Here is a 20941-nt window from a genome sequence, read left to right as displayed (position 1 = left end):
GACGAAAAATTAAAAAATCAAGTTCTAAGTGGTGAATTTTTCTAATAGAGCTCCTCAGAGAAATTGTAGATCACTGACAAGAAATTAAATATGGTTGCATTCTATCAAGTACTTGGACGTTTTCTTGTCCCTCAAGAGAATAAAGAGAGAACCTTTCTCTACTGGAGAGGATCGTTCACTGACACAGTCAAATACAATAAAATTTAGTAGGAACTATTTATTTGTTCCAGCTATATATTTCTTCTCACTTCTGCTTGTTATACTGTTATTTGTCAGTTGTCATGAGACGAGGGTCTATCGGAAACAGTCTCTCTACTTCATCTGAGGTAGTGGTATGGAATGCGTACACATTACTCTCCCCAGACAACACTTTGTGAGAATACACAGGGTACGTTGTTGTGCAGTGGGTAGTTGTTCTAATTGTGAATTTCTTCTTTTTCCGCTAATTTGTTTACAAAGAATTGACTGAAACTCAATCATCTTTAAACAGACAAAAAGTTTTAGCCAAACTAATGGAATTTCAAGTGTGTATTTTCTTTATTTCTTCTTCATACACAATGCATATTTATTCTAATTGCGTATCTTTATTGAGCCAAATCAAAAGAATAAAAAAAAACTTGACTGGACCCGGTTGTTTTTAGCCACCTAAAAGGTTTTACCCAAAATAATGAAGATCTAACTTAGTTTTCCTTTTATTTCATATTTAGATGCAACAACTATTTATTTCAACTAAGTACTTTTTCTTTTTTCAAGAAAAAATTGAAAGAGAAAATTTAGAGCTCTATTGAGCTCTATTATTTTAAGCAAAATAAATGTTTTTTAACCAAAATAGTAAAATTTCAATTGTGTATTTTCTTTTGTTTCATCTTTAAATGCAATAATGATTTGTTTTAACTGAGCACTTCTCCCTTTTTGGGCCAAAACAAAAAAACTTGGGTGACCTCCATTATGTTTAGTCAAATAAAAGACAAAGCTTAAATAATGGAATTCCAAACAGTTTTTTACAAATTTAGCCCAAACAATGATCCAAAATATTAATGAATAAAGCTCATCTTGTTCAAGACCACCATAACCACCCATCTATGATCCAGAATATTAATGAATAAAGCTCATCTTGTTCAAAACAACCATAACCACCCATCTTGTTCATCACTTTATTATGTATTTTTTTTAATAACCAAAAACGCAATAATTTCATTTTGTATTTTTCACCACAAGGATACAGCTCATCCTTGGTGAAAGAGAGCACAAATAGTAAATCAAAGCTTCAACCCTCATGGCTCCAATTTCTGATTTCCTTATTCTGGAGTTCCCCAACTTCTAAAATTTGCAACTCCATTTAGCCAAAATTTTCTTTTGGTTCCTTGATTCTTCAAAAATTTGGAGGCTTTTATCACCATGATTTTTGTGGATTCTACAAGAGTGATAAATAATCAAAAAGCACTAATATTTCACAACAATCTTATAGGTTAGCAAAATGCCAGAAACTGGTTTTTCTCCTTTTTTTGGGGTCACTCAAACATTTAGTCCATAGAACCTAAAAGGAAGGGAAAGACATAACCCATCTTGGTTTTGAGGCAAAACACAAAAATTCTCCAATAGCACATATTGACTGCACATGATAGGATAATATTGGTTTCAAACTCATAGCTCATGGAAAGAACCAACTTAACAACAAGCCACTATGTTGTGGGCCAAACTTGAAGACAATTCTCCGAGTTAGAAATGATTATGAGGGTGTTTGGATTGGCTTATTTTAAGTTAATTTGGCTTTTAAGCTCTCTTTTATTTTGGAGGTGTTTGGAAAGAAAAAATGTACTTTTTTAAGGATGGTAACAGTTAGTCAATATATATCCACAGAGGCACTACATCCAAAAGATGAAGTACCTATTCAAAAGTATTACATACTACAATAGTCTTTACAACAACAACAACAGAAAACCCAGTGTATTCCCATCTAGTGGGGTCTGGGGGGGTAAGATGTACGCAGTCCATACCTCTACCTCTGATGAAGTAGAAAGGCTATTTCCGATAGACCCCCGGCTCAAGACACGAGATACCACACAAACACATAGTAAAGCACAGAAGCAGATTACATAACATAAATACGGCACCCATAAGTAATATAAAACAGAGGAAAGCAGAGGAAAGCACACAGATTCATAATAAAACATGGAACACGGAAGACGGAATCATAACAGGAATAAAACCCTCACCAAGTTTCCTACACTAGCGACCCAAACTGGCCCTAATCCTCTGCCGAAATTCGCGCCTTCCAGACCTTCCTATCTAGGGTCATGTCCTCGGTGAGCTGTAACTGTTCCATGTCCCGCCTGATCACCTCGCCCCAGTACTTCTTCGGCCTACCCCTACCCCGCCTAAAACCATCCAACGCTAGCCTCTCACACCTACGGACCGGGGCATCCATGCCCCTCCTCTTCACGTGTCCGAACCATCTCAATCGTGCTTCCCGCATCTTGCACTCCACTGACATACTACAATAGTCTTTCCTTCTCTATTTCTTATAAGTAGTTTAGCACATCAAAAATATCTTCGGTTTGCACTAATATACCCCGTTTACACAAAAAATAAAACAGAATGCCATTTTGCTTGTCTTCAAAACATCTCGGATTCTTCTCCTTCCACACTGTCCACCAAATGCATGCTGAGACAATCTTCCATCTCTAATGTTAACTGGTTTCACCCAGTTTATCTTCCTTAGGCAAATAAATATTCTCCATAATTGATCTATACATTTACAAGGTAAGAAAAGATGGTTGATTGTCTACCTTTGCTCTCCACATAGAAAGCATCTTGAGCACAAATGGAATCCACCTTTGATAAAATTCTCATGTGTCAAGACAACTTCCTTTGCTAGTAACCAGGTGAAACAATTCACTTCGAATGGAATTTTGGTCTATCAGATCATCTTCCATGGCTAATTCTCTTCTTTGTGGCTTGATAAATTTAGTGACTTACATGCTAATTTAACAGTGAAAATTCCTAACCTTTCTTCCTTCCATACCATGGTATCCCTTCCTTCATTCAGATTGTTAAATGCTACCATTGTCGAGTAGAAAGATGCTACTCCACCCACTTCTCAATCATTTAGATATCTTCTAAAATTTAGGTTTCAACCTTGCCCAATCCACATTTTAGCTATGGTTGCTTCTTGTTGCAAACATAAACCGAAGAGAACTGGATACTTTTGTTTCAGAGGGGCTTGTCCTATCCAATTATCATGCCAGAAGGAAACCTTTTGCCCATTACCTACCTTGAAGTTGATCTTCACTTTCATCACAGGCCATGGGTTCCTGCTAGCTCTCCACACTGTGTAACTCTATGAAATATTTACCATGTTAGTTGTCTTCTAAGTCGTACTTTGCACAAATCACATCCCTCCATAATGTGTAGTCAGTTTTTCCAAACTTCCACAACCATTTCATCATGAGACTCTGGTTCTGCAACTTCATATTTTTCATCACCACCCCTCCTACCTTCTTTCCCACAGTCAACTCCTCTCATTTCACCAAGTGGAATTTATTCTTGTCTTTAGTACCTTTCCTGAAAAAGTGTCTTCTAATTCTATCAATCCTCTTGATCACACTAGCAGGGACATGGAAAATACACATCAGATGCAGGTAGTGCATCTAGTACACTATTTGCCAAGGTCAGTTTGGCTATTCCAGCTTGTTAACTTCTTCTCACATTTTTCAATGACCTCATTCCATATCCCTATGGACTTGTTGTTTACTCCCAGTAGTTTCAGATGTTATAATGATTGATTTATTATGCCCCTGTATAGCAATAAAACTAATGTACCTACCATTCTCATTATATTTAAAAATGCAGGAGTATTCAGAAAAGTGATCTTTTGTCCTGCACCTCTTAACTACCTTCCCCTGTTCCTTCGATGCTGCAATAATACAGAGACTAACCATTGCAGGATTGTATCACTAACTTTTGTTCTTCTAATTAAATTCTTGTTGCGCTCTACCCACTCGTACCATGATTCTTCTTCTGAATGACATTTTGTGATATCAAAAGACTTTAGACCACAACGTAGTAGATGCAATTCTCCCCAAATAAGAAAGAATCCTTCATTTTTCCAGACCCCCCCACCCCCAAGAAAGGAAAGAAATTTGAATTTTCAGACTAAAAGTGAGCTACCTTGAAAACCGTGCCAGAGAGCATTTTTGTTTTTTACTGTTATAGATTTGATCCTCTGCAAGTGCAAACTTCTCTCACCCAATTCTTCATTCAGGTTATTAACATTGATCATTCTACTAGACAGCTCTTAGGCTGAAAAGTACAAAAATAAGCTAAAAGCCAAAAGTTGGGTATTCCCAACTTATGGCTTTTAGCTTTAAGCCTATAAGGTACTTAAACAAAGCCAATCCAAACACCCCCTTGATATTTCTAAAGTAACTCCAAGTCTTTCCCATTTATGAACATTCAATAACTTCTCAACCTTTCATCTCCAATTTATGCTGAAAACTGCTTATGTAAAACTAGATTAAATAAACGATTTTTCATAGCCAACTGTCATGCTATTCTAAAACATTATTTGTCAAAAAATTTCAATCATTGCCAGCAAGCTTATATACTTATCAAGTCCCAATTAAGCTTCCAGTAAAGCACGAGTAGCATTCCAATAAAGGCTTGTGAGCTCACATCTAAAATATAGATCACTACTCTTAGGTGCTGAACATCAACCAAGCTGTGTAAGATATGGGCATGATCTTTTACCAGCTGTTAAGGAACATATGCCTACAATCTTGAGCTTTTTCCTTTTACCTAATGAGAAATTTAAGTAGACATTGCACAACTACAGAAGGCTCAAATTTCATTACAACTGCAGTAAGAAGATGCAATGCTGAAAATTGAGGCTTGAGCCAAATAATTGATCCAAAGCTTCTGGGTGTCTATTTACAAATCTGATTATACAAGAGCTTCCAATAACCTTTATTTCCACCTTTAAGTAAACGCAGCAATCTGTTATGTTCCCTGTATTACACTATTTTTCAAAAGAACTAACCTGTTCTGTTTAAAGCATTCAAACCCATATATATCCAAAACTCCAATTTGTATCAGGGAATCAGGATCTTGCCCAACAGATCTGTTGATCTTTTCAACTAACCTGAAACAAGCAGGCAATGTACAATACTCTTATATAATCAACTTATGCAAGTAGAACATTGACTGTTAAATACTGTAAAGGAATTTTGAGTTAACAACCAATCAAATAATTGGGCATAAACTGTCTTCGCTAAAGTATCACGTCCTGCAACAGCAGCACCACAATCAAGAGCCTTAATGATGATTCCTTCGTGGGTTTGAATTAATCTTGTACAAAGTGTGGCCACTAACAGCTGTACGTCACACCTTTAAATAAAAAGAAATTGGGAATCAGTGGACTGTCAAGACGTCAAGTAAAACAGGAAATTACCACCCTTATAAAGCAATTCGACAGAGCTTAAAAGGTTTCAAACAATAACTATAATGACACCCGCCATTACAGCATATGTTAGGGTGTAGCTACCTGGGGAGAGTTTCCTCTAAGGTGAGAGTTGATGAAATCTCAAGCTGGGCTGGTTTCTGATGAAAACCTGGTGTTGTGTGATTGAGTGATGATATGTGTCTTGTGGTGTAGTATTTGGTGGTGTGGTGGTCATTACTGGATAGTAGAGAGGTATAGAATTCCATAGGAACTTCTGGAATGAAATTTGGGTTAGTAGAACTCCGGTTATTGAGGTAATCGCATTGGGATTAAGCTGTGTTGTCAAAAATCCAGGCGAGTGTTGCTAAAGGGGGGAACTGCTGAAGCTCCCCCAATCTACTGTTCAGTGATCGCTGCGGCTAGGCCTCGGTGGCGGTTGACCAGCCTTTGTGGCAGCATGTGTGAGGGAGCGCAGACGGTCATAGCAGGACCGCTGTAGCAGCCAGGTGCCGCTGCAGCTATCGTTGAGCAGTTTAATGCTCCAATTTCCCGTCTTTCAACGTTTTATTTCACAAAAACCGGCTTCGTGCTTATGCTTGCGAGAGGCGATTTTCTACTAACTTGGGGTGAGTTCCACCAAAAAGGTAAGATTATTACTCCCTTCTAACATCGTTTAATCTGTTTAATTTGTAGAGTGATTAGAACAGGGGGGTTATTATTATGGAATTCTTGGGTTTAAGTTAAGTTGGCCTATGATACCTACCGATTTGTATTCATACTACCCTGTGCTGTGCTCTTTTTTTGTTGAGTGCAGAAAGTGTTCTAGAGGCTCAGATACGACCTTTCCTATAGCGTTTGACAGTTGATCTCGATCCAAGGGTGAGCACTCCATCGCCAGGCTGCCATGGATCATCACCTTGGTTCTCGTCCTTATTCCGGACAATGAGACTTTCAATATTTTGTTAGTTTTTGAGATATTCTTAGACATGTTTTGATATACAGTTCTTGTACAATGACGTTCGGGTCTTGGGGATTGTAATAGATAGTTATTTGATATTGTGCACTTATTATTCTATTGATTTTATTGGAGATTCTATGATTAAGTTGAGATTGGTTACATTTAGTCTTAAAAATGGCTAAGTGTTTGGATAATGGTTCGGCTAGATGGTTCTGTGTTAGTGTGGGTGCCACTCACGGCCATTTGGGTCGTGACAATAACAATACCGAAGATCCTCCCACAAGCCAAGAAATGTAAAGAAGGCAAAGATAGACAGAAGTCAGCAATCCCCCAAGGTGATACAAATACCATTAAATCCAAGCATGGTGAACAAGGTAGACCAGCCCTGCAGTTTAATAGAACTCCACTTAACTACCCTCTTTTTGAGAGTTAGAGTTTGAACAATCATGTCCTCGAGGCTACATCTTTGATGAAAAAATTTATATCATGCAAACTGTAAAATAACAACCCATGAATTAGTCCGATCCCATATGACGACATACACAGTGCTATCCTTCCTGAATGTTTTTGCTCGATGTCTCAAAATCAGGAATAATGCCAAGACAGAACATGAAAAGCAAGAAAAAAATGAAAAACTATTGCAATAACTATTGAAATGATATATTCGTCAGAATGAACTGCCAACTACATTTAACGGAGAGAATTGAGTGTATGGTAACCATTTCACCAATACAAACTGCATAAATAAAAATTAATTAATGAACACTATTCTAAGAGTAAGAAAGCGTTGTCGGCTGAGGGCCCAAGAAGCTTAAGAGAGCAATCAGAGCAATATTCTTTGTCCTCTTTTTTTTTTTTGTGTGTGTGTTGTGTGTGTGTCTGATTTTTTTCTTTTTTGTGTGTGGGTGGTGGGTGGGTGGGTGGGAGGATAGAGAATACAAACAGATGATGGAATTCAATCTTCTTGTTGATTTATGCAGCGCAATTACCAGAAAGAAGTCCAAAAAATAAATATACGTCAAGGGAGAAAGACTGAAAGATATGATAAAGGACATGATAATCATTCATCAACCACCAATATCATTAGCAAATAAGAAACAAAAGGCTCAAATGTGTTGACAGCAGGAGGAGGCCCACTTACTTAAAAAGCTTAGCAGCCATCTGTAAATGAGACCTAGACTTTTCATCTTTTATAACTGATGAGTCATGTTCTTTGCCTGGCGAGAATTCTATGTTTCCTAGATGTAGAATGGCTGCCAAGGTACGAAATATTGCTTCCTGTTATTAAAAGAAAAATGCAATGAAGTAATTAGTGGAGCAGAACAGGAATGCTACTAAATACACAAATATTGATTAGGATAACAAAATACAGTTGCAGAACCTGTTCCTCCTGACTGATTCCAACAATTTCCATAGCTCTCCTCGTCTTGGTATACTCCCCAGCGTTGCTAACTCCTTCTAGCTCATAGGTTTTACTCTGGTTCAAGTAGTGAAAGTCACTAGGATGACCCAGCTTGTATTTCTCAGCATCCTGAAGAAGTAAGAACATAAAAAGGAAATAACCTTAAACTCATTTTACCTGATCAAAAAAAATAACCTTAAACTCTTTAGCTGATAGTTCAAATCGCATAAATTAGACACTTGGTACGATTTAAATGCACACATCTATGTCACAGATATTGAAGTTAATACACTCACAAGGAACAGAATATCAGAACACACATTTGACTTGGGACATGACGAATATCATGAATTAAACATCATAACCGAGCTCATGGAGGGAAGAAATACCATTCCAGATGCACATAATTGATAAAAGCAGTGATAATTCCTTTCTGGATCTGTTAGCTGAACAACACGAGATCTCTCCAGAAGATAAGTCCTGACTGCAGCTCCAGATATTCTACCACTTGCATCAAATTGGATCTCAACAAACTTGCCAAAACGACTGCAAGAAACAAGGATAAGAGGCATTAATCACAATTCAATAGACCTCAAGAACAATTGCCCCGTGTTCGGATCACTTTACTGAGTAAGTATGAGTTAAAAGATTCCAAGACACTAGAAATAACCAGTTTCATTGTAAGAAGGTGAAAGACAAGACAGCAGAGATTCCATATAAAGGACAAACCAATGCTCTTAAAAAAGACAATAAAACCACCTTCACTGCTGAAATAATGAACATCACTGATTACATCAAACGATACATGTTAGCAATTCCAACATTAGTAGTCAAAAACACACCTTGAATTGTCATTCCTAATAGTACGTGCATTGCCAAAGGCCTCCAGCAACGGGTTAGACTAGACCAAAAATGAAAAAGGGTTAAGAACTAGTAACATAACCTTTTTGAACTGCAAAATAATCAATCATCAATGAAAGAAATCTATCTAACAAAAAGAACCAAACAGAAAAGGGGGAAAAAAACTTAATACAGTAAATGAAAACACTGAAAACAGAACCATGAGAATGATCTCCAACCAATAAGATTGAGTTAGCAATCACAACCAAATTCACATCACAACTTGATTTTGATGATGATAGAAAACTAGGCTAGAAACTAATTGTTGCAATGACATGAGAATGACACTAAAGGAGACTACAATTTATTCACCATGCTTAGAGTGTCATATGCATATTGGATGGAGAAAGAATGCAGTTAATTCACGTGTAAGAAGAATGTTGATGCTTGGTATGGTAATGGAATAAGATGCTTGGCCCATAAACATCTGGAAAAGGAAGGATTTCATCCCGACCAGTCTGAGACTGCTTCCGTACGGGGACATTCATTGTTGCATGCAGATCTACCATGAAGCGACCAACAGGTTGCATGCAGATCTACCATGAAGCAACCAACAGGTCTCTCTCTCTCTCGTATGACATCCATCATCACCATATGTGAAATGCTTTTACCCCTATTATTTTTCTTTCCTAAGTGCATTATGCAAACTATTAGACTGAACAGCCATCCAAGTGTTTACTTCGGTAAACATTTGGCCGAGACGACCTCCGTTAGTCGTTTCGTCGATTCCATTTAATCCGGAATGCCATCTCCAGGGATAGCATGTTCGGTTTATGTTCACGGATTTCGAACGAATCCCAAGGGCCCATTAATGACTTGTTTTGAATTTGGTTTTCTAGTGCAGGGGTATGTTATCAATAGATGGCATATGTGAAATAAATGATTGACACTCTTCATGCTTTATTATACAGATAGCACTCCATTCATGACTTGTTTTGAACTTGGTTTTCTGGTGCAGGGGTATGTTATCAATAGATGGCATTTGTAAAATGAATGATTGACACCCTTCATGATTTCTTACACGGATAGCACTTGTTGACCAGCTGAAAGCCCGTTCTGTTAAGATTGGCTTGCTTACAAAGGCAATCCATTTGAAACAGATGACCTTGAATTGGCAATTTTGTCTTCCAAATCAAATTCCATGGTAATCTATTTGAAACAGATGACCTTGAATTGGCAATTTTTCTTCCGAATCAAATTCCATGACCAGATATCATTATCCAATTTAAGGGGAAGTTGTTGATTGTAGCATTCTTTCACTTTCTCTTCTTTCCCTAGACCAAAGTGTCAATCTGGCTCTCATCATTGGAAAACCTTTTAATTTTGGCCAACATGTCCAACAGATTGTCCAATTCTCAGATTGTCCAACCTTGTACAACCCTTCTGAGATGCACATCCCAGATATTGCCCAGTCTATTTTGAGCAATGGAAGAAACTTTGTTTGCGGCGATTTGAAATAGAAGAGGGTATTCCAGCATAAGTGGGTGTTATTCATCCATTTATCCTTCCAAAATTTGATGCGCACTCCATTTCCAACTTTGAAATTTGCATTCTGGAAAAATTCACCTCCCAATTCGCTAATATATTTCCACGGCCCAACCCCAAAGGATGCATTAATAGTTTCAGTGCACCAGTTATCTTTTGTCCCATGTTTTGCTTTGATTACTTCTTTGTACAGGCTTGGCTTACTAGTTTCATACCTCTTGAGCCATTTCATTAGTAGGCTTTTGTTATAAATGAACAAGTCTCTAACTCCCAAAACCCCTCTACCTTTTGGTTGTATTACTTTAACCCATTTAATTAGATGAAACTTTTGGGAGATGTTATTCCATTCCTATACGAAATCTCTCATCCTGTCCAATTGACTTTGAACCTGTGTTGCTTGTGACTCTCTTACTTTTGGGGCTGCACCCCTGTCGACACAACATGGGTGTATGGGTGTGGAATCCATACCCGATCTGGTCGACCGATTTTGGATACTTTGACAAAAATCGACACCAGAAATTCCGTGCAGATTCATTGATTTCTGAAATCAAAACAATAGTTAAGATGAAATAGACTTGTATATCGAAATTTATGTCACTCATTTTCCTTTTATCTCTTCTAGGATTCTCCTCTTGATCAATATTTTCTCCTCAAGTTCTCCGCATAATCTTCTCATAATTTAGGTTTTATAACTATATTTTTTAGATACTTAAATTATTCTTAGCCGAATCCCCACACTCGTATCCATACCTGAATTTGTATCCCGAATCTTAAAAATTTAGATCATTAAGTATCCGACCCTAGATCCGCATTCATATCGAACACCTGCACCTGAGTCTGAGCAACACCTTCCTAGGAGTGGAGAAGAAGAGACATGAAATAAGAGCCCGTTTGGCCATAAAAAAATTTTAATTTTTTCCAGGAAATAATTTCACTTTAGTGAAAATTGTAGCGTTTGGCCATAAGAAATCCAATTACAATTTCGAATTGTATTTGGAAAGTGAAAACAAGTGAAACTTGTTTTCACTTTTTTACTTCAACTTCTCTCATAAAAAAGTCAAAAAGAACTTCAATTTATTTTCATGCCCAAACACAACTCTAACTCCAACTTCAACTCCAACTCAAAAAAATTTTAGTTTTCATGGCCAAACACCTACTAAGTGCCTAACACATTGTTTATATCAGTTACCTGCCAACTATTGACAAATATTCAATCTGCGAGGTTGCCAATCTCTTTCCAAACTTCTCAACGACCTCTATTAGAATATGAGTAGGAATAGAAATATATATAAAATCCTACTTGAAAAAGGATTGCAGTGTCAGTGTCCTAGTAGGAAAGCAGTCTAATATAGTGTTTATAAATATAATCTCAATATAATAATGTAGATACACAAAATAATATTCATCTCTTATATTTCTCACATGGTATCAGTCTCTACGATCTTGATAGAGAATCAAAGAGCTTCTGTTGTTGACGGCCATATATGCCGCCCGTTTGGCCAATGATCATGTTAACAAAAGATTGGGCGACCGTGGTTCTTTCTGGTGACTACTTTCTCATATCTTTGTGTAGCACCATGCATCTTTTCGGTGACTACTTTTTCATATCTATTTTGCGTAGAATCATGCATCATTCCAGTGACTACTTTCTCATATTCGATTCGCGTAGCACCATGCACGTTGGCAGGCTACTTTCTCGCATTTGAGCTGCATAGCACCATGCGTCTTTCCGGTGACTCATCATATCTAATTTGCGTAGTTTTGTACATCTTCCTGATGACTCCTCAAATCTGATTTATGTAGAGTCGTGTCATTATTCCGACCCTACCCATTGTAATTTCTCTTTTTCAGTAGAGTCATGTTGTCATTCCGACCCTACCCATTGTAATTTCTCTTTTTCAGTAGGGGTCATGTCATTATTTCGACCTTATCCATATAATTTCTCTTTCTCAACAAGGTCTTGTCATCATTCCAACTCAATTCCTATAATCTTTACTCAGATTGTGACCACTTTTCAGCCATCAAATTTAATAATTCGATGCGTGAGCATGTTGTGGCTAGCTTTTCGATGACTTTCTTGTTCGAGATGACCCATATATTTTATACTAGTTTTTGACAATTTTCCACCGACAGACTTTCCGGCGTCGTTTACTATTATGACTATTTTTCAAATGTTCCTTTTCAACTGAGGTCTCCCAGACGTCCAGAGCAGTCCTTACCAATGTTCTTGCAGACATCTTCGCCAAGTTCCTCCAATGTCTTCGTATTAATTACATCTGTAACAAGCTAGGTACATATAACTTGTATGCACCAGCTTGAGGGAGAGTGTTAGAATATGAGTAAGAATAGGAACATATATAGAATCCTACTTGGAAAAGGATTGTAGTGTAAGTGTCCTAGTTGAAAAAGAGTCTAATGTAGCGTCAATAAATAGGATCTCAATGTAATAATTTAAATACAACAACAACAACAAACCCAGTGTATTCCCACAAAGAAGGCCTTGTGATTCCTTCTCCTCACTCTTTTACCTCGGCCATCATAATAATATTGCAAAATTAAATTTAATACCTTAATTTTGCTTTCTCCCCTTTCCCTTATTTGCAAAAGCTTCTCCTCTTTGCAACTTAGCTTGGTGATGATGTTTTCTCAAAATTGGCTTGAGGATTTCGTGTCCAATGACAACAAAATTAACTGCAAAAGCCTCACAACCTTTCCTACTATTAGTTTAGTCCATTTCAAGGTCTCGATTATTGCTGAATTCCTTACAACTGTAGGTGTTCATCCTCATGCCAAGGTAAGGAGAACACTTTGTTAAGGGAAAAAGAGGAGGAATCAACATCTGGGCATACTACAGTTGTTGGATTTACAGTTGTTGAGGGAGAATCCGGCCACTTCAGGGTGAGAGAAACTTCTAGGATTGACTATGAAGTTTACAGCTTCATCATCTGCTACGACATTTTCAGGATGAATATCTACATTTGCAAGTTCTGGCGGTTCTATGTTGAAGTCACAAGTCGCCTAGGTATATATCAATGTTTCTGCTAGCGAGTATCTGGGATGTTTTGCAGCTTTTTAAAGTTGTAAGTCTAGTCGTTCCACTCCACTGTTGGTCTGGGTTGCAAATTGAAGAAACAAGATTCCGTTCCCCACAAATTTTTGGCTCTGTTTCAGCATTGATTTTTTTTAAAAGGACCAAGGGGCATACTAACAGTTGACACTGATTACATGTAAACAAAGAGAAAAGAGAAGATCTTGGGAATGGATTCATTTATCACTCCCTCAGGTCCATTGAAGACAGATGATGTTTACAAGTAATCCCAAATAAGAAGAGCATGCGATTGCAACCTACAAATCCCCCAATTCCATAATTATAGCGATTCAGGATTTTTCACGTTTACACGGCATAGATTCTTGCTATATCTTCATATTCTAATCATATTTTAAAGGGATAGATAAAATACTGCATCTCTACTATTATCAATTCTAATATATGGGGAGCCAACTAATTTTCCAAGCATGAAGAGAAGTTAATTGAGGAAACCCTCTATCCACCTTCTTGTTCATAATATTGGTTAGGGGGTCTTGAGTAGAATGATAGATACACAGTTGGAAAGAATGGCTAAAAAGTTTCAGGATTGAAAAAACACAGATCCAGTTGTCTCTCAAATTTTGTATGAGGATGACAAATGGTTCTTCTGCGTGATGCTGATATGAGATGGTAAGCATTTCTGAAAATTGTCCTAATAGCCTACGAAGTTGACTGATAGTTGCACATCATCTGGGGAAAAAGGCAAAATGCATAACTACCCCCTATCCTATCATCCAGCGTTCAGGGAAGCGTGATGCAGAAAAAAGCGACGAGGCTTCGCATCACGCATTACATGAAGCGATGCTAGCGCATCATTGAAGTGAAGCAGTGAAGAAGAAGAAATAGCAGTAGTGGTAGCTAAGAAGAAGAAGTAGCAGTAGTGGTAGCTGCACAGTGAAGAAGACGAAATCGCAACAGTGGACTTCAAAGTTAATTTTAAAAAATTATAGCAGTGGTAGTCACTGCAGTAGACTCTTTCTTTTTAATTTAAAATTGACCCTAAATATAAAATCAACATGAAATGACTCTTTTTTTAATTAAAAATTGACCCTAAACATAAAATCAACATGATGCGCTCGCATCAGCCACACGCAGCGAGAGGGGCTCTCATCGCTTTGCATCATCGCATTATGCGACAATGCAAGCGTATTTCTGAACACTGCTGTAATCATATTTTCAATTACACACTCTCCCTTTAAAAAGGTCCTATTACCCCCTAAACTTTTGGCAAAATGCATAACTACCCCCTATTCTATCATCATTTTTTCAATTACACACCTTTCCTTTAAGAAGGTCCTATTACCTCCCTAAAAAAAAAATTTCCGTAATTATTTTTCACCTTTTATGCTGAGCTGGACAAAAAATGCAGTTATAGTAAATGGATTACATACACGAGCGCCAATAAAATGACTCCACCCCATTTTCTTTTTCTTTATTTTATTATTATTGTCTAGTCTTTAAAAATTAAAGGAAAGAGAAAAAATAGATATTTCCCAAATTTCTATATTTATTCACTCTCTCATTTGATGGAAGTCATATTTGTTGAAGAAGCCAATCAATCCTAATCATTGAGGATAATTTCTCCTACTAATTGACGTCAATAGAGTAGAAACGAATATGTTACTTTAAAGTTCAATCACTCGAATGTCTTTGATTTCACTCTGGCAATAATAACCAAGACTTGTTTGAAGATACTGGGAAATACTTATTTGCTCTTGACTCATGATTGGTGTATTTCTTATTGGCAACAAAATGAAACAGAAACTAATGTTAGAGTTGTTGTTACTGCAATTCTTTGCACATCTTAGAGTTGTTTTTTAATAAGGAATTGCACATCTTAGAGTTGTTAGAAGTATTATTATATTTTCTGAAAGTACATCTTGTAGATTGGCCCTTTCCCAAATCCCGTGCATAGTGAAAATTTTAGTGCATCGGCTGTCTTTTTCACGTCTTAAGATTATTACTTTCAAATCTGAGTATTTGATTTTCTGTTTTCAGAAAAACATGTTGCAGGGTAATTCAATTAATATCGCCCATACATAAATTACAATGATGGTAGTAAATTTTACTCTCCTCTGAGAAAACACATCCAAGAAGCTTCGGAGCTATGAAAATGACCAAGAACTGTTCAAAAGGTTTTGAAGTAGCACAAAGTTTTCTTTTTGAATCTTATGCGCTAAGAGACTGTGTTTTCATGCTTTTGTCCAACTCAGCATAATAGGTGAAAATAATTACGGGAAAAAAAATTTAGGAGTGTAATAGGAGCTTCTTAAAGGAAAGGTGTGTAATTAAAAGAATGATGATAGGATAAGGGAGTAGTTATGCATTTTGCCAAAAGTTTAGGGGGGTAATAGGACCTTCTTAAAGAAAAGGTGTGTAATTGAAAATATGATGACTGAGTAAGGGGTAGTTATGCATTTTGCCGGAAAAAAATTTAAATATATCCCATGAATGAGATAGAAAACATGCAACAATAAGCAGACGTATCGAGCTACAAATTAGCCTCCTGACCAACCTCCTATCTGACTCTTCCTTGTAGGGGCGAAACAAAGCTTTATCACTGTTGCAAGTAGGGCTGGCAATTTCAGCCCATATTTGTGAAAAGAGTCTATTTAACCCATATTTATTGAATTGGATCACTCATATTTCAAATGGGTAAATATGGACTTCAGATCATTTTAAAAGCTCATACAAATATGGACAAAATGGGTAAAATATAGGTACCCATTTTTTTTTTCTGTTCTAGTTTTTTTTCTTCTTCTTTTTTGTTTTTCTTTCTTTTTTCCTTTAATTTACTTTTTTGCTTTTTCATTTTTTACTCGTTTCATATAATTTATTTTTTTCTTTCTCATTTTTTCATCTATTTTTTTTCTTTTTTCTTTATATTTTTTTTCGTTTTCCCCTTCCTCATTCTTATTTGATCATTCATATTCGCTTGAGAGCTACATGGGTTAATTAATTTACGCTTCTAATTATTCCATTTAGCCTATACAATTTATAGCATGTCTTATCAATTAAATATAATTCATAGTCTCACTCCTTTATTATTATTTTTTTCTATCTTTTATTTCTCTTTTTTTTTTCTTTTCCAGTTTATTTTTTGTTTTTTTCTTTCTTTTTCCTTTAATTTACTATTTTTTCTTTCTTTTTTCCTTTGATTTGATTTTTTTTCTTTTTCATTTTTTTGTTTTTTTCCACTTATTTTTTACTCGTTTCTTACACTCTTTTCTTTCTTCTATTTCATCAATTTTTTTTCTTTCTCAATTTTATTTCTTTTTTCTTCACATTATTTTTTTTTGTATTTCCTTTTTCCCCTTTTTCATTCTTGGTTCGTCATTTTTATCATTTTTCTTCTTTTTTTATATTTTTTTCATTGCATTTTATATTTTAAAATTTTTTTTTTACTTTAAATTTATTTGTATCGTACTATATATTTCAAATAATTTTATTATTTGAATTTGAATAGTTTAGTTGTCAATATGTACAATTTATAGAGAAGCAAAGGGTAGAGATAGAAGAGAGAAAAAAAAAGAAATAAAAAAATAAAACTAGAGACTACATATAGAAGAGAGAGAGAAAAAACTAAAAAACACAAACGGAAAAAAAGTCAAGTTGATATGATACAGAAGTTTTAAGTTTTTGACTTTAGGAGTTAAAGTGGGTTGAAACCATTTTTACCCAATCCATATTTGCCCAAATCCATATTTACCCATATGTATATGGGCAAATTGTAATCCAAACCATTTTTGCTCGATCCATATTTAACCCGTCCAAATCCAATCCAATCTGCCCATTTGCCATCCCTAGTTGCAAGGGGTTATTGGAAGTTTGAGGAAAAAAAAATAGATATTTGGAAATAGCAACACTTGTATTTTGGTGGTAGGTTTACTCTAATAAATAGTGTTATGTACATGTGTCTTGATACCTCAGCCGATTGTACCATATTGTCACTGTTTCCACATCTAAAGAAGGTGAAAAGCAGCTGAATAGGTTGAGGAAGATTTTTTGTGTGGGAACACAACTGCCAAGAAAAGATATTTTGTCATATAAAATGGAAGAAGTGTCTAGAACTAAAAAAGATGGTAGATTATGGTTAGAACTTAGGAACCCGAGTATGCAGAACCTCTAATACAAGCAGCATTGGAAATGTATTAAAGAAGACGGTGCTCTTTGGAGGGGAGTGGTTTAGCGAATTATGTCATTTTTGATAGTTTTAAGTACTGAAGTGGCACAAACCCCTCATGGATATGGATACTGTGGACGTATGTAACAAGCCTTTAGCCAGAAGTCAAGTCTCTCAAACAGTTCAAAATTGGAAATAGGCATAGAAGCAAGTTATTGAGTAATTCATAGCGAGAGAAACAGAACCCAATATATTTTGCTTGGTAGTGCTACTGATGTAACTATAGTTGATGTAGATCTGAGAAAGGATGTTATATACAATAATAAGAAGAAACTTGTCAACCTGTAAATAGGACGGCCTCAATTTGGAGAAGGAATGGATTAATGAATGCAATGATATGTTAGATTTGATAAATGATAATAAAGGTATTTATACTGACAAATCTAGCTATAAAACTTTATTCTCCACACAGCAGGGATTGATGACTGTAGAAGGCAATCTGGGAACCAAGGCATCTCCTAAAGTCGGCACACTTCTGCAGGATTGCAATCACCAAAATTTGAACACAGGATAATCTAACAAAGAGGAGTATTTTACTGTAAAATATGTCATATGTGTGAAGAGGAAGAAGAAACTATAGCTAGCTTCCTCCATAGCTGATAAAGAAGAATGCTATCTGTACCTCGACCCTATTTAAAGCTGCACTTTCTTGGTGCTTGTTAAATAATAAGTCATACCTTAAATGTTACCTTCTCAAAAAAAATAATACTGTAAGTCATACCTGTATGACTGCTACTTTAGAGTTCTTTAGAAAAAAAAAAAAAAACAAAGAAGTTGCTCTCACCAAAAGAGACAACAATAGTCCTTGAAATAACTAGAACATAAGATAAAATAATTGGAAAAAAGACATTCTAATGAAGCTAATAGATCACCAAGCAATCAGTTTTCAGTGGGGAGATGTACTTCCTATGTTTACATTTGGAAAAAAAATTGACACCCTTCTAAGAAATAACAGTCTAAACCCTAATATTTGAAATTCGTTAGGTTGCAAACAAAATCACCATGTGATGTTTTGCCTCTAAAACCATTAAGCGGCAGTACCTCTAGAACTTGTTGTTCAACTGTTCGGTCATCAGCAGCAGCACGACCACCAACATAGGTAAGGTACTGCATTATCAACTTTGTGGTCTCTGTTTTACCTGCTCCACTTTCGCCACTAACCAATATAGATTGGCTTTGGTTCTCAGACATCATAGCCCTAAGAAGGAAAATTTGAGCAAAAATAAATCACTAACTGATTCACTTTAGGCAAACATCACCAGATTCCCAAATGACTAATCAACAAACCTGTATGATGCATCAGCCACAGCAAACACATGAGGGCTAAGCTCCCCGAATGGAGCTCCTTTATATTGCTCCATCATGTGTACATTGTACAGATGCGGAAGTTTAGTGAATGGATTGACAGCTATTAAGATGCTTCCTGTGTATGTCTATTCAAGGTAAAAAGGGGAAAATCAATTATGTTGCAACGCACTCCTGTAGGATGATGTTGTTAGAGCATATGAAAAAATGGTTACTTAAGTGAATTGAGACAAAAAAAAACACCTAGTGAAACCCAATCAGGTGAACCACGATTCTTGACTAAAGCTACAGCTTTAATGCACAAAATTAGATGACAGTAGCATTTGGTTCAAAATTTAGGTTAGCACAACATATGTCAAAATCCATGATCAAGATATTCTATAAGCAGTCACAAGAAATTGCTTCCATTAGCACCCAAGGGTTTGGCCTAGTTGTTCAATGAAGATGGATTGAGCACTATGAGGTCTCTGGTTGAACAATTACCAGCAATTACCAGCAGAGACAAACACTAAGTGATTTCTTACCATTTGTTCTAGCCTTGGTGGATAGAGTTACCTAGTACCTGTTGTTGGTGGGAGGTAGCAGGTATCACGTGGAATTAGTTGAGGTGCGTGCAAGCAGGCCCGGACACCACAGTTATCAAAAAAAAAATAGCTTCCATTCTTTCCTCGTCAAAATATTATCAAGGATATACTTTTAGCAAATATTGCAAACACAATGTTGTGGTCTAGAGGCAAATATCAACCAACTAGGGTGAATAAAACTCAATGTAAGTGACTTAATATCCATTAGAGTTGAATAACAAAGTAACATTCAGAACACGGTAGATTTACTATTCATCTATCAGAGCCAAAGTAGATTTACTATTCATCTATCAGAGCCAAAGTAGAAGCAGGAACTACACCAGAATTGGCACTAGCTGATGCTGGAATTTAGTTATCTTACTCCTAAAACTGTAAATGGATCATTATAAGGAGCTATTTTGGCAAGTACTTTTTTTTGTACATAGACATCACAAAGAATGATGATGTTTTCCTTCCTCCTTTGAACCAAACACAATAAACTGTTCGCAGACATGAACACACTATCAGTAAAAAGACGCTTGTTGTTTTGTTGATTTATACAGGTCAAATATTGTGTCTATACAGAAATAAAAAGCAAGGAAGGATTATAAATTCATAACTCACATAAATTTCATTAAGAGCATATCTTCTCTGAAGATTGTCTAAAACACCAGGCTCATTCAAATAAGTCAATTTGGTCATGTCATCAACTCCTCCATGGTCTGCCTCTTCATCCCTTGGGTACAGCTTCTCCGGTGATGCCAATACCTAAAATCAAAATCCACTCACATTTTCCATCAATCCATTTTGACCAAAATTAACAGAGAAAGGGAAATTCAAAGGCCAAGTTTTCGTGTCTCACTTTCTTGCCATATTCAGTAACAACTTGGACTTGTTTACCGATAAAATCAGTCACTTGAGCTGCAACCCAAGCAGAACATTTGTCTTCCACCCATACGTTAGAGCCCTTTCGCAGTGACATTTTTTTTTTTTTGGTTGGGGAGAGGGGGGGGGGGTGGATAGCTAGAGTGGCGTGAATATGAACTGCTTTTCTGTGGAAATTGGGGATTTTTTGGATTTGAAAATCGAAGTAGCATCAGCAATTAGTAAAACCCTAGAGAGAGAGAGAAGGACGATATACCAACAGAGAAGAAGAGAATGATATTTTCAACTTCCCGCCCCACACCAAAAGTGGAGCATCTGACAGACTCCAAATTTTTGGCATTCTGTTCCCAGCGTTATCTCAACAACTAGATGGCGATTGGCGAGGGCCCTTTGTTTTTTTTTCAATTTTAAGATTAAGATTTTTACGTAAGTTTTAAATAATATATGTTTTTTTATGAAATTTTTATGTTATTGATAATTAATTATATTTTTAAAATAATTTAAGTTTTTAATTATTGGAATTTATAATATTTTTTAAAATTTCAATTGAATTGGCACTAATAGAATTTCGACATTCAAGCATTTATATTATATCTTTTAAATTTTTTAAGTTGTTGATTATTGTGATTTATAATATGTTTTACATATTTGTTTGAAATACATAATGGATTAATTTTTTTAGAGATTTTAAACTATTAACTATTATAATTTATAATACTTTTTATTTAATTT

At 36.0% G+C, this 20941-nt stretch overlaps 1 protein-coding gene across 8 annotated transcripts in view; it reads right to left on the bottom strand.

The window, feature by feature from the left end:
* Positions 1–20570, bottom strand: part of LOC107838946 (myosin-15) — a 100546-nt gene extending 79976 nt beyond the window's left edge. For 4 of the 8 annotated variants that reach the window (XR_001664915.2, XR_007044082.1, XM_047395727.1 and 1 more), the window contains exons 1-10: positions 20187–20570; positions 19949–20092; positions 18744–18889; positions 18498–18654; positions 8643–8701; positions 8190–8346; positions 7780–7929; positions 7540–7676; positions 5239–5385; positions 5039–5140 (exon numbers count right to left, since the gene is read on the bottom strand). Coding sequence is in view for 6 of the 8 variants with exons in the window: in XM_047395727.1 (XP_047251683.1) it covers positions 5039–5140; positions 5239–5385; positions 7540–7676; positions 7780–7929; positions 8190–8346; positions 8643–8701; positions 18498–18654; positions 18744–18889; positions 19949–20092; positions 20187–20306 (1319 nt within the window). In the remaining 2 variants the exon portion in view is untranslated. The remainder of the gene's footprint in view (positions 1–5038; positions 5141–5238; positions 5386–7539; positions 7677–7779; positions 7930–8189; positions 8347–8642; positions 8702–18497; positions 18655–18743; positions 18890–19948; positions 20093–20186) is intronic. The other 4 variants (XM_016682237.2, XM_016682239.2, XM_016682238.2 and 1 more) reach the window with 2 other exon arrangements.
* Positions 20571–20941: the final 371 nt, after the last annotated feature.

The sequence above is a fragment of the Capsicum annuum genome, chromosome 8 (genome assembly GCF_002878395.1).
Source record: "Capsicum annuum cultivar UCD-10X-F1 chromosome 8, UCD10Xv1.1, whole genome shotgun sequence".
In the NCBI taxonomy this organism is placed as follows: domain Eukaryota; kingdom Viridiplantae; phylum Streptophyta; class Magnoliopsida; order Solanales; family Solanaceae; genus Capsicum; species Capsicum annuum.
This window is presented reverse-complemented; position numbering and strand designations above follow the sequence as displayed.